At 38.2% G+C, this 15,477-nt stretch overlaps 1 protein-coding gene across 1 annotated transcript in view; it reads left to right on the top strand.

Moving 5' to 3' along the window:
* LOC136885398 (zinc finger protein 585B) overlaps positions 1 to 13,719 on the top strand; it is a 44,989-nt gene extending 31,270 nt beyond the window's left edge. The window contains exons 4-5 of the mRNA XM_068230273.1: positions 7,453 to 7,511; positions 13,026 to 13,719. Coding sequence (XP_068086374.1) covers positions 7,453 to 7,511; positions 13,026 to 13,719 — 753 coding nt within the window. The remainder of the gene's footprint in view (positions 1 to 7,452; positions 7,512 to 13,025) is intronic.
* The last annotated feature ends 1,758 nt before the right edge of the window (positions 13,720 to 15,477 follow it).

Below are 15,477 nucleotides of genomic sequence, written 5' to 3'. Positions count from 1 at the left end.
AACTCTGCTGCTGTATCTCCTTCATGAGCAGGAAGTTTTAAAATATGCGTTGCGCAGTACCTTTTGCTCCGACATCATGAGCTGGAAATATCTAACTCCTCGTGGTCTCGCCTAAGCACAGTAGAAGCGTGGGGCCAGTCCTGCCAGCTGTTGTTGTTCACGAACAAAGTCCCGTCTTCATAGGAATCTTCACCAGATGATGTCACTGACAAGATGGTCATTTATACTATCAATATGCATGTTACATACACCCATTATAATACAGCACAAATGTAAGCCTATGTGTTCTCAAGCCAAAAGATGTCACACTATTTCAAACTCTTTAGAGTGAAAAAAAAAGAAACACTGATTTGGCCTGATTCATATGTACAAGGAAGGCTGAGACATTCACCTTCTATTTTGACAACTCTAAAAGTTTACAAGCCAATAAGTACTATACTCTATTAAATCTAAAGCAGTAGGAGTAGATGACATCCCTATGCATTTCATATATCATAGGCGCTATCCTCCCGATTACCACACATATATTCAATTAATGTCTCGGAAATGGAACTTTCCTGCACTCTGGAAACAAGCTAAGGTCATCCCAGTGTCCAAGATAAATGATCCTAAACTGACCTCTGACTATCGTTCAGTTTCTATTCTTCCAGCGCTTTCTAAGGCTTTGGAAAGACTGGTGTATGATCAAGTACTGAAATATTTAAATAACTATTCTCTCCTTGACCCATTACATTCGGGCTTTAAGAAATGGTACAGCACTGCCATGACTCTCCTTAAAGTGAGAGAAGACATCGGACTAGCTATGGAACAACGACAAGTTAGAGTACTAACGCTACTGGATTTCAGTGGTGCATTTGACACAATAGCCTTACAGGTACTACGTAGGTGGTTTGAAAAGTTCTCGGAATGTACTAGAATTAAGTATTTTACCTTGGTGGAACTGGTTTTATTTTTCAACATAGTCTCCCTGTAGACTAATGCATTTCGTCCAGTGATGTTCCAATGCCTTGATCCCATCTCGAAAATGAGATTCCTCCAGGCCTGCAAAATACCTCTCCAATTCGGCTGTCATTTCTTCCCTTATAGAAAATCTCTGTCCACCGAGGAAAATTTTCAGCTTGGGGAATAGATGAAAGTCTGATGGTGCCAAATCAGGTGAATAAGGTGGATGTGGCAATAATTCGTACCCCAGTTCAAGAAGTTTTGCCAAGGCAATAACACTTGTGTGCGGCGGAGCGTTGTCCTGATGAAAGATGACCTTTTTCCTTGCCAAACCAGGCCTTGTTTCGCGTATCTTTTCCTGTAGTAGGTCTAGGAGGCTTGCATAGTATTGCCCCATAATTGTTTGGCCAGTAGGAAGATAATCTATCAGCAGAATGCCTTTTGCATCCCAGAAAACTGAGGCCATGACCTTCCCGACCGAACGCTCTGCCTTTGCTTTCTTTGGTGGTGGTGAATTAGCATGTTTCCACTGCTTTGACTGCTGTTTTGTCTCTGGGGTATAGTAGTGGACCCAAGTTTCATCTGTAGTCACAAACCGGCACAGAAAATCTTGTTGGTTGCACTGAAAACGGGCCAGACTTTGTTCGGACATTTCCAATCTGGCGCGTTTATTGTCCAATGTCAATCCCATCTTGCGGATAATTTTTTCATACCCAATTCTTCGGTTAAAATATAATATACCCATTCAGAAGACATCCCTACAGCTTCAACAATCTCCCGCACTTTCAGTCGACGATCCTCCATGACCAATTTTTCACTTTTGCGATAAATTCTTGGGTCGTAACACTTTTTGCATGTCCACTACGCGGATCATCATTCAAGCTCTCCCGACCAAGTTTAAACTCACTGGTCCACTTGGCAACAGCTGAAAATGAAGGAGCAGAGTCCCCCAGTGTGTTCTGAAAGTCGGCATGAATTTCCTTTGCTTTCATACCTTTCTTTACAAAGTATGTAATCACTGCTCGAATCTCAGTTTTTTCCATTGTCACAAATCGCTACGCGGGAACAACAACATCGAGTCGTCACTACCACACTCCTGCAGCTAGAGCACTGACGCACCATCTGTTCACTCACAAAGGATGTGTGATTATTGGGTGGGAACCTCGTTGCTCTAGCACTGACATCTAGTGGTGATTGTGAGAACTTTTCAAACCATCCTCGTAATTAAGAAAATGGATTATTACTTGTTTGACCCTTTAGTACTGAAGTTTTTTACGTCATATTTGAAGGATCGGAGGCAGTGGGTGATAACTCGCAAAAGAAATTCAGAATGGTGTACAAGGAAAGTGGGTACGCCACAAGGTAGTATTTTAGGACCGTTGCTTTTTACAATGACATTTCATGTTCTCTAAACATGTGTAATTATGTCCTATATGCCGATGATCTCTAAATACGTTACCATTGCAGTTTAAGCAAATTACTAAAATCAGTAAAATTCTTAAATCCTGACATGAAACAACTCAGTGAATGTGCCCTCGCAAACAGACTTCTCATAAATCCATCAAAATCGCAAGCTATCATTGTTGGGTCCCAGAAGCTCCTACACAAGATCAACGATTCGATCATTCTTCCTCTACAAATAAATAACAGCACAATCCTGTACAGTAAAACAGTGAGAAATCTTGGGGTAACTATGACTGAAACTCTAAATTGGACAGAACATATCAAAAGCGTAGGTCAGAAGGTGTTTGCTACTCTACACCCACTGAAATTAAATAAAGACATTTTACCACTCAATATGCGGCAAAGACTAACACAGGCCCTAATTCTTCCTATCCTTAACTACTGTGATGTAATCTTGGTAGACGCTACTAAAGAACAAACTAGGAAACTGCAGCATATTATGAATTGTTGCCTTAGATTCATTTTTAACCTAAGGTATGATGTGCATATTACTCCTTATTATCAAGCACTGCACTGGTTAAAACCTGATAAGAGACGTGAATATCATACACTGTCTTAATACACAAACTTCTACATAGTAACTCTCCTCAGGATATTTCATCTAAACTTCACTTCCTCTCTTCCTTCCATAACCGTAACACTTGCTCAGGCTCCACTCTAGCTATTCCTCTTCACCACTCTTCTGTGTATAATAATTCCTTTATTGTGACCGGTTCCAGGCTTTGGAATTCCCTGCCAGTAAGTGTGAGGGGCATTGACGCTTTCCTCAAATTAAAAATAACTTGCCAAGACTTCCTGTTGAGAGTTACCGAATGTATTGTGTGCATGTGATTGGTAATTGAAAAATTAAAAATGGTTCTGTATAATGTAAATGTAAGGTAGTTGATAAGTGTGTGTGTGAGAAGAGGACTGAATTAACGAGCTGCATATTGTGTGGGCGTGTAACTTACACTTAATTAGGAAATAGTATAAGTAGTAATAGGCAGCCTTAATATTATTTATTGTATTGTGGTTGAGGGTAAGAGAGGGCCGGGTGCCCTAACTTCACCACATGAAAGAAGCCATAATAAATAAATAAATAGTAACAAAATGAAGTTAGGTTTACAAGGGTCTATACCATGCCTGGAGCTCTGTACGGTGCGTAGAAGTGTTGGCATCAAGGGGTTAAGTTGTTTCTTTTTCTTCCTCAGGCAGATTATAAATTTGTTACTCAAGTTTCACCAGACTGAGGAACCTAACAGTTATAAATTAACTGAGTCTAAAATGGCTTTAAATTGCCCTAAGTGCTTCATTTGCAACCAGTTATCAGCGCACTTAGTTCATTTCTGCTTTTTTAACCTGCTACGCTCGAGTCCTGCTCTATGGTGGAGAAGGCAGAGGAACCTGACCCACGAATATATTTCTCAGGTTTTTTATGTATCATTTACTAATTTTGGGAGCCAATTTAGAGCCACTTTCCTTTACTCATATATGCACTTATGTATTCACTAAATACCAGTTGCCTAGTTTAATACCAAATTAGTGACTTTTTGTCGTAAGAGGCGACAATGTCAGTGAAATGAAATGGCGTATGACATAAGGACTAGTTCGGCTCGCCAGATGCATGGCTTTTTATTTGACGCCTGTAGGTGACCTGTGCTTTGTGATGAGGATGAAATGATGATGAAGACGACACATGCACCCAGCCCCCGTGCCAGCGAACTTAACCAATTAAGGTTAAAATTCCCGACCCTGCCGGGAATCGAACCCGGGACCCCTGACTTTTCTAGAGATTTTAGAAGCCATTTGGAGACAATTCTGACTAATTTTAACTTATCCCAAAATAAATAATATGGGTGTCTGTACATTGCTCAGAATTAAAAAAGAATGATATTTCTGTACTGGTTGTGACCATAATAACAAGGAGAAATGAAAGTTTTCATTTTCCATAATGTATCTACGAATGTACGTGCATCACGAGAAAATGGCTGAAGAGAATTTAATGAAAATCGGTATGTAAAGTCGGGGAATAAGTCGCTACAATCTAGGCCATGAATAATTGTGTTCACGCTGAGTGAAATGGTAGTTTAAGGGAAGGCCTAAAATTTAATTCTCACGTATTTATGTTATTATTGGCCCTATCGATGAATACTACATCATTAAAGTTATATATTATTACATATCCTATCAGTTGTGTCTTATTCAGTTTTACCGTACCAACTATAATAATATTGTAAGGTTGATTATAAGAATGAGAAAAATGTCATGAAGGAACGATTGCTTGAATAGTAACACAGGAGGGAGTCACAAACGATGCTCTAATATCTCAGAGTCAGAAGAAAACTAAATATGAAGGCCTCCAATAAAGAAAGCTCATAAAATATATCAACAATAATATTACATTGACCATTGTTTGTTGTGATGTGCTTTGTGTATTCTGCGGCCATTTATCTCCGATAGATGGGATTACTGCTGTGTATCGAGTATAACAGCCTGCCTGAATATTGGCAGGAACTAAATGGGGAGTTAGATCTCTCTCTTCTTTAGCATACCATTCCTCTGGTTCATAAATTTTCTGATACTACTGGTATGTAACACACTGGATCATCATAGTATTCCAGCTATTCGATCCCTACTCTGAGGCACTGATTGGAATGAGCAGTGTGCACATTTAAACGGAATAATTACACAGGAGTGTATGCCGCTGTCTGCAGCCTGGTCGTTCTAGCTCTGAAATTTAGAACTGTTAGATGGACACCGTTGTACTTCAGATGTAAGACTTTTTTCAGGCGTTTTGCTCTATCAACCAGCGTTTTGTCTTAGGTCTGACACTAGACTCATCAGAGTTCCCTCCATGGGATCTTAGAATTACCGTTGTACTTTTTGCTAAAGGTGAGAAAATGTGCTGTTTGTAAATTTATTGAATATGTCATATGACAGCATTGCTTTTAATTGCGACATTCATACTGATGTCATTGTAATGACCTATGTTGAAACTATATGGACAGTCTTTCTGAGAATTCCGTAGCGAAGCATGGGTACATCAGCTAGTTATTTGATCCAAATAGCATTGCATTTTGCATAATCTGCATAAACACGCGGGCGCTTGATGCAATGCTAAGTAATGGCATCTATGTGCATGACTGGTTCACACTTGTGGAGCATGAGTTAATACTATTTTCTGTAGGCTTATGAGAGACCGATCATCTCACTCACATATTTCCTGTGAGGGAATAGAGATGTGTAATTTTTAGCCTTGTAGCCTCATATAGCAACAGTCGGGCTTTGGGACAGTAAGTGTTATAAATATATCATAGTACTATATTGCACAAGACACGTAGATTAAGCAGTTTTGACCAGTTGTATCTCCTGATTTTTCTTGATTTTCATATCAAAATCTCCTAATTTTTGGTTTTGTGAATTTGGCAGATATGAGTTCATGTTCTAGAAAAACCTCAGTTCCATGAATAAGTATGGATTGAGAGCCTTCAGTTGCGGATTACTTACTTCCATCGTATGTACCCTAGTTTCATAGTTCTGTTCATTTCTAAGTTCTAAAAACTGATGCTCTTATTACATATTTTTCTTCACTCTGTTTATTCCATTTTATTTTATTTTATTTGTAGACAACACCCTCTGAATCCTTCACCTCGAGGTCGTCATTAGGAGAAATCATAACTACATGCTTAGTCATAGTACATGACCATAACAAAGCTTTCATGCTGACTGTAAATGAGGCTCAAGGGCAATTGCTGGCAGGGTTGAAATGTCGAGCTTATACATTTACACTCGTAATAGTGATATGTGATTTTTTTACAATATGAAGGTACACATTATGTTCATTCTTGACATATCTCTAAATACATCAAAACAAAAATAACAACAATAATAATTATAAGAAGGAAAGAAGGAAAAAAATAATAATAAGTTTAAAACTACAAATGAAAACATATTAATATAACCTACAGATTAGCCATAGAAAATTACTAAACACATTAGTAGAAGATCAACAAACATTTGAGTACCCAGCATTCCAGCAAAAAGAAATTCAATAATGATTAAGATTAATTTTTTTAAAAAATTATTTGCTTATTAAATTAGCTAGTGTCAGTGAATAAATCAACTTGAACACCAATTGTATTTTAATCCAACGATATTTTAATTAATGGTGAGTTAGAATGATGAACAATTCTAGATCTTGTAATGTGAAATTGTACTTTCTCTTGTGATGTACCGTACGCGAATTGGGATGAAACTATGTAATTCTTGACAGTTAGTTTTTACAGTTACAATTTTCTGCAATATTTGTAATGAAATTAATGTTCTCCTGCTTTTCAAAGAACTCAAATTGAACAAATTTTGTAAAAACAATGTTGAAATATCAAGTGGACTAAATACATTAAAAGTTTTTTAATACAAATATCTTAGAAATTTATTTGTACAGTCTCGGTGTGACTGATTTGGTCCTTATAAAGGGGGTCTCAGATTACTGATGAATATTCTAGTTTGCCTCATACTAAACTTATAACGTAACAATTCAGTAAATGATTTGGAGGCTCTAATAATTATAATAACCAAACTCATTACTTTTGAAAAATATCTATTGAAAGTTAATTTGCTGTCAAAAATAATTCCTGTCAAGAGTTGTTTCTTCAGTAAGAAATGTTGTATTCAAGCTCCTCTATCCCCTAAAATAACTTATTTTTAAAATATTTAACCATCATCATCCAGCTCCCGCTGGGTTGGAGTGTTGATGGCACCATTCCAACAACCATTGTTCCTACTTAACTGTGTTCCAATCCAGGTTTATTTCAATTACGCTATTCTTGGCTGTTTTCAACCAGCTTAGTCTGGGTCTCCCTCTTGCCCTCCCTCCTTCCTCATCTGCTTCATCATCCTTACCTCTGCCATATTCTTAGATGTCCAGACCATCTACATTTATACCTTTCCATTTCCTCCCTGATGTCCTCATTTTTTACTCTGCCCTTTCTTGTCTTTCCTATCATAAAAACTTGGTTTGTGGAAATTATGTTGTAAGTTAAATTGAGTGATATTATTTTTTCCTAGGATGTGAAAGAAGAATTTAGTCCTGAACTTGATGGCACTGGTGGACCCTGTGTAAAAGAGTTAAGTATTGCTTTTATTTCCTGTAAAAATATGAGTATCAAGTGAGTAGGGATCATAGTTTGAGTCACAGAGTGGTGGATTCAAACTGCACTGTTGGCAGCCGACACCAGGCTGTACCTTAACCAAACCATGGTCACTTCCTTCCCAGTCTTGAACAGTTTCTATTCTATGATCTCTATAAGACTTGTTTGTGTTGCTGTGATGTAAATCAATTATCGAAGGTATGAGTGAACTGTTCAACTAAAAATTGGTAAAAGACTTGAATTGGTACAGGAAACTAAGATCCATCATAATCTGCTCCAGATTCATTTTATTATCAGTTGGCAGTGAGCAGATATGCTAGGTCAAGGCAATAAAATTCCAAACTGATTTCATACGCAATTCATTGTGTATCTTGGACATTACTGACTCTCCCTTAAAGTAGCTCTCTCTTGTGGCTAGACATCGACTCCTGCCAGCAGTACCACGATTTGGAAGCATTCCAGGAAGCCTTTTCCTCTCGTAGTATTATTCTTATTTAGTGTATGTCAACAGATTGGAATATACAGCAATATATATATATATTAAATAATATAATAACTAGGGCGTTATTACAATTAGACATAAATCAGAGTATACAATGGCAATGTATGCACTTATATAGTGAGAGTTAATTTGTCTATCCAGTTAACAGCATCTGGAGTCAACGTTAGGAAGTCTTTCTGATCACCGAGTATGACTTAATACTATGTGCTGCTGCACAATGTGTTGGATAGTCTGGGGAGTCACTCTACAAACACAAGATGGATCAGAAATTTTGTTCCATTTTTAGAGGAAGTCAGTACATACTCCTTGGTTTGTATGAATCCTGTTGGTAATTTTCCTCATACATTGAGGCAGATCACAACCAGCTCGTTTAATTTAGGTATTTAAAATGTAACCATTACTTCAGTGGCTACAACAAACACAGTAAAGGGAGGAAAGTAAGTGCAATTACACAGTACCTAAGACACTACAAACACAGGAAGACAGCTGATGAATTATGCGGAACTCCGCCGATAACAACACTGGTAAACACTTGACGATAAAAACCCAGGAACGTGAAAGGAGCTGGGAACCTACCAAGGGCATGGAGATGGCTTAGGTTGCAGATTCCGGAAAAATCAACCCTGATCCTTAATTTTGAAAATATATTATTTACCAAAATATTATTTACAACGGACTTTACAAACGAATTCCGAACAATTTCAGTCAGACCGAACTTGTGAACTACAAATTACACGTTCCTTGACAATAGCTTCTATAAGTTCAAAGAGTCAAGCAAATACCATACATCTAATTACAACCCAAGTCGTACAATACAATTTAGAGTGAAGTTAAACGTACCTTTCAAAATATCTGAACAACATAATTGAAAAGGTAGCGCACGTCAAGTGACACGGAACTACTAGAGGCAAAACCCCAAGGCAAAAACATAAAACTACCGGGCGAGTTAGCCATGCGCGTAGAGGCGTGCGGCTGTGAGCTTGCATCCGGGAGATAGTAGGTTCGAATCCCACTATCGGCAGCCCTGAAGATGGTTTTCCTGGTTTCCCATTTTCACACCAGGCAAATGCTGGGGCTGTACCTTAATTAAGGCCACGGCTGCTTCCTTCCAACTCCTAGGCCTTTCCTATCCCATCGTCGCCATAAGACCTATCTGTGTCGGTGCGACGTAAAGCCCCTAGCAAAAAGAACAAAACATAAAACTACAATTTACATGTTTAGTGAAACAAGGAAAGCAGATTGCCTCGGAAACAAACAGGCAAGCCCAGCTGAAAAGCTAAGGCATTCTAAATAATTGAGTGGCGAGTCTGGGTGAGGTTAGAGCAAACTCCTATATGAAAAAACAAGCGAACATTAAATGAAATTTAAGGTGGAACAGAAATCGAGAGTGCTTATCCCCAAAGTGGCCCATCCCGGGAGCGAGACGACGTCAAAACTTCTGATAGTTAAGAGTTACAAAACGGACAGCCAGACAGACCACGAAATGCTGCCTCGCTCTCTTTAAAAGGGAAACCCTGGCCTTGGAGTAGCCAATCAGAACACAGGAGCCCGCCTATTGCCACCCAGATTCACCAATCACAGTTCCTACTTCAGTTGCGAAGTGTAAATAATTTTCTCGAATATGCACGATCGTGAATCTTCCATTTCCAGAACAGTCAAAACATTTTTTCTACAATACATAACTAACAAAGGCAACACACCCTGTTCAAAATTACATGTGACAACTTTCTGGACAGTTCCAGTAAATATAGAAATGAAACCTACTAGTTACACATACAATATGTTACAAAATATTTACACTGTACAGGTTAGGTAGTTACATGGAATACAAATAAAATATTTTATCACCACACTTCAGATCATACAGTAAGTACAACTTAACAAGGTTTACAAATATAATCTTCAATAAACACTTTCCACTTCCAATATATTCTACACCTGTGACAAAAACAGTTATAATGTCTGGTGGTGCATGTTGGATCCATTTTTCTTCCCAATGATCATTTATATTGAAGCTCTTATTGAAAAGTTCAACAGTGGATTTTATTGCTTGATGTCTGGATTTTAACCTCTTTTATACAAACAGGATGCTGAATTTCCTGCCCATTCAGCTTCATTTTCAGTTTTGGGAGCAGAAAGATGCTACAGGGTGCAATATTACGTAAAGAGGGAGCAGAAGGCAGCAGAGTTATGTTGTCCTTGGGTAGAGCAGTTTGGGCAGGTGCACTGTCAAGGTGATTGAACCAGACGTTCTTTTGTCTCTGATTAGTTTTATTCCTTTCAACATCCTCCCGACATTAACTGTTCATCTTTGCAGGAAGTCTGACACAATTTTGCAGACAATATGTGATTAGGGCACCCTCCCTCCTCTAAAACCTAGAATTTCACTGAAATGCTTGGGAATATCGCATAGCTTTCTCCCCAATTATTACCTGATATATTCATAAGATTCTGAAGCTGTTTTCTGTAGACTGAAGTAGAATTTGAAGCAAACATGGTGTTCATTTTTACAGGGACCTTAAATGAACATTTTTGTAGGAAGCACACCTTTTTTCAGAAATCTTTGCCTATATTAACTTAAATTGTACCATTACACATTATTTACACATTGACAGCAAGTAAAGGAGATATCTACCCTTCACACTGTAGATACAACTTTGTACTATTTGTGCTGAAGACTGCCCCTGCACCATAACAAGCTTTGGCTCAGATTGTTCTTTGAAAATAAATAAATAGTTAATGCATGCTTGCTTGGGTACAGCCTAATAAAGTTGTTCCTTTGTACTATCATCAGATTAACAGACCTACGCTATTTGCCGAACCCAACTGAATAATAGCTGAAGGCACATACACAAGGAAATGTGGTTGCTAGATTATCTCATGCGTACATCTTCATTGTACACTGTAATGCCGTTAAGCATTGAGTCCACAAGCTTGTATGAATTAACTGAGTACTTCGATATTCCTCCATTTATAACCAGTTTTGTAGCTTCTGTTAGTTGCGCACCTCTTAAAACCTGGCCTCCCTTTACATCTCTTATATTAATACTTTATCAATGGTAATACCATTTTACAAAACAATAGAGAAAAATAAACAAAACAAAACACCCTAAAAGAATGTACAGTGGAGTATAAGTAGAAAAATATGTACAGGTATATACACAGGTTACATTACAAGTAAGCACAGGAAAGTAATAGTCAATTCTGGAGATTATGCAAGTGATTTCTCAATTTTGACAATGAACAGTTAAATATATCAATATCCACTTTGTTTAGAGATCTTGACATTCGTTCAATTGGCCCACTGAATGCAAAGTTAGTTCTATGCCAATTTGTAGACAACGTATTCTTGAACCTTGTGTGTCTGTCTGGTACATGTATGTTAATTTTTTCAAGGAGTTGTGGACAATTCACCAAGGAATGAAGCAATTTAAAAATGAAGAGTGTATCCAGGAATTCATGGCGTTGTGACAGACTATGCAGATTTAAAGACTGTTGTAGGGCTGTATAATCAACATTTTTATATTAGAATCCTGCTCTGAATGAATATAAGTGAAGAAATTTATGTTATCTATGGATAGAGGTCTGATGAGAAGGGTTCCATGCAGGTGTACAGTATTCTAGTATAGGGCGTACCAGAGATACATACAGCAATCGATAGGTAGCTAAGTTTGAAAATTCTCTAGAATATTTAGTAATGCAACCCAGTCTTTGAAATGATTTCTTACAAATATTTTCAATATGTTCATTTAATGATAGGTTATTACTGAATAAAGCACCAAGGTCATTAACTTGTGAAACAGGAGTTAGAAAGTTTTTGTTACTAAATTTGTACTGAAATGATATTTTCTTCTTGTTAAAAAAATATTATTTTACATTTTTCCTAATTAAGTTTCAACCCATTTCGAATACAGTACTTTTCCAGATGATGTAAATCTTCTTGGAGTTTTAAACAATCAAGTGGACAATTAATTTGCATAAAAATTTCTGCATCATCAGCAAACAAAAGCAATTCAGAATCCATAAGCATACTTTTAATATCATTTATGATGAGAGTAAAAAGTAAGGACACAAGGTGAGACCCTTGAAGAACTCCACTGGTAACTATAATAGGTGCAGAAAAGTGATTCCTTATTTTAACAATCTTCAGGTGATTTTTAAGATACGATGTTTGGAGACCGATTGCTTGTTCCGAATTGGGAGACCAAGGCAGCCACAATGACTTATCCGTCTGCACTGTAAGAAAAAGACATACAGTACATTAGTACTTGACACCAACATCACAGTATCACCCACAAGATATCATTAAAGTGTATGTTAATAGACATATTCCTGTAATGATTAATTGACAATTGATGGTTGTGCTTTTGTAAAATGTATTCATTCTGAACTTTTTCTCTCATTTCACTGTTTATTTGATGAATCACACCTTGATTTTCTCTCGCTGTCTCGCTATTTCATCTGAAGTCAGTAGCAAGTCACATTTTCAACATTCCATATATATATATATTGTTTTTTTTCATTGAGTTGTTTCTTCCTTTGTATTGAGATCTCCACCTCACCATATTATTACATGAAGGAAGCATTTTGGCAATGTTTGGTGTCATGTTTCCAACACTTTACTGATACTTTAGGAGTCCTATAGCTCTTAAACGCTTGTCCCTCTGCCCATAAGATTTCATAGTTTTTCTACCTGTGACATAAGCTTTCAGATGTTATATGGGTTTCCAGCAAATCCTTATCAAAGGAGAGAAGGTTTACTTGTAACTGATATTCGTACCCATGACTTATACATTTTATTATGAAGCATGTAAACCATGGCCTTCATTTATGCAATCATTTATTCATATTTTCCACGTATAATTATGTTCCATTTCTGTGAAGTATTATTGCAGTTGCAGGTGGTATGCATTTATTGAAATAATGTAATCTAAGTAAGGTAATAACAATTTGTCATATGAGTAATAATCATACCTGTTCATTTGTAGAATGAATCCTGTGTTACTGTCTCCAGTGGCTGAAGTTGCTGTTGTTAACTCTGTTGAGTTCACTGAGAGGATGAAAGCTAACGAGAAATGTCTGGAAGTCTTTCCTCAGATCCGAGATGCTACTGATGTGTGCCATGTGCCATTCAACTCCCTCCTCCCAGTTCATGAAGAAACTATCATAGAGAAGAATGCTGAAAAAGGTCCATCCTGTGATGGCTGTGGTAAGACACTAATTGGACCTGGATATGGTGGCCCTCCATCAAGGAAGAAGCTCTTCTGTATGACTTGTATTGACATGTATTCCCAGTCTTCAGATGATAGCGAACAGCCATATGTACAATCAAATTCTCATGTTTGTTCAACGTGTGGTGAAGTGTTCAATGCTCGAAGAACGCTGGTAAATCATATACTGAATCATAAAAGTAGAAAGATGTACGACTGCGAAGCGTGTGGAAAGTCTTTTACCCGCAAGTGTACACTGAAGATTCATAGCAGGATCCATACTGGCGAGAAGTGTCATGTTTGTACTGAATGCGGAAAAGCATTTGCCCGACTTGTTGAACTTAGGACCCATATGTTAATACATGAACAAAGTCTACCTTATAAATGTTCCATCTGTGGTACAGCATTCCGTCTGCGTGCTCGACTGTATAAACATATTCTGGTGCACACGGAAACAAGTGGCCTTCACTAAAGAGTGACTATAAGATAATTTACAGAAAAACTTCGACAATTCTTACAAAATATTAATTACATTATGAAACCATTGCAAAGCTGTAGAAGAAGGATCTAGTTAACTTGTTACACACAACAGCACATCACTGGTAACAAAGAACAAGTATTTGATTTTAATTAGTTTATGAGCATGTTGAGAGCTACAGCTCGGTCACTGTCTCAAGATTGATGTTGTGCACACTTGTATATAGGACTTTCTAGTAACTGTCAAGATCCCTACACTTGCAATTCATGCAAGAAGCTGTGGATATGAGAAAACATATTATACACTGCTGTGTAAAACTTATGGACAAAAGTAGCTCGCATGTTGTGTCACTGCCAATAATCATAGCTGGATGAAACTGGAAGAACTGCTACAGTACGGTACAGTAGGCAACTGAAAGGAATATGCGATGAGACAAACAGGACTGACACCTTGATACTGAGGCAATAAATTACACATAAGTTACTGCAACTCATGACGGTCTCCTGGACATCACAGAGGAAGGGACATGGTCCTTAAAAGGATGTGTGATCACCACAGACAGCGATGCATGCTCCGCAATGTGTTCCCGTGCTGGTCACAAGATTGGTAGGGTGTTCCATTCCTCCAGCAGCACGGTTGACAACTATTGGATGGTCGTTGCATGTGGTCGTGTTGTGATATGTCTGCCTACCATGTCCCACATGTGGTTGATGAGATTTAAGTTGGGGGAACGGGCAGGTTAGTACATTTGCCGAATATCGTCTTGTTCTAAGAGCTCTTCCATCTGCGCTGTTCGACAATGTACATTGTCACCCATAAAAATGAAGTTAGGTCTGAAAGGACACCTGAAAAGGCACAAATGGGAAAGGAGTACACTGTCACAACGTTGAATGGTGAGTGTACCCCGTTCGAAAATTTGGAGGTCGGTACGTCCATACAAACATTATGCTTCCCCATACCATAAACACTTGGATCCCCAAAATGACCATGTTCAGCAATGCTCTTGGGTGCATTACATGTTCCCACCTCTTGCCAGATGAGGGTACAGACTGAATCTGCTCTTGGTACCATTGGAAAAGGTGTCATTGGAACATAACGTAATGGTCGGGCAAACAGGCCACCCCCATGCAGTTACTGTGGAGCGTAAGATTGGATGTCTTGCAGTCCTGTTAAATGTGGTTGCTATTGCACCTGGTGTTTGTTCTTGCCTGTTGTACAATGTAGCAGTATTTGATCGTAGTTGAGCCCCTCCTCTCCTGGCAGCAGTGCTCTCTATGCATGTGAAACATTGCTGTGAGCAATACCAAACTTCTGGCTACACTCACCACACTTCATCCTTCTTTGAGTTTCCTGATGATTCTTCCCTGTTTGAAGTCATCCAAATGTCTCCAGGCCATGTTGTAATAACTCCACCAGAGTGCACCGTAACAGCTCGCTGATTGACTCGCCTTGTCTTGTCCCAATCCTTCAATAGCCTCATTTTGTGGGACCAGACCTATTCGGTGCTATAGTCACGCTGACCTCACGCCAGGTGTCTATGGAAGTGTGGCAACATGTTACCGCACTTTCGTTAATTTCCACAAAGTAGTAGGTATGTTGTTTTAACTGTCTTGTCCTTAAGTTTTGCACAGCAGAGTATTATGCCAACACGGTCTGAAGTAAGGCAACTCCAGATCAGAATGCGAGGAATTAGTTCCTCTATTTGCCCTACTCCACCATGCAAACTGATTATTTGATTGTGAATATTTGCTT

Source organism: Anabrus simplex, chromosome 14, assembly GCF_040414725.1.
Source record: "Anabrus simplex isolate iqAnaSimp1 chromosome 14, ASM4041472v1, whole genome shotgun sequence".
Classification (NCBI taxonomy): domain Eukaryota; kingdom Metazoa; phylum Arthropoda; class Insecta; order Orthoptera; family Tettigoniidae; genus Anabrus; species Anabrus simplex.
Note: the sequence above shows the minus strand (reverse complement) of the source record. Positions and strands in the feature narration are given on the sequence as shown.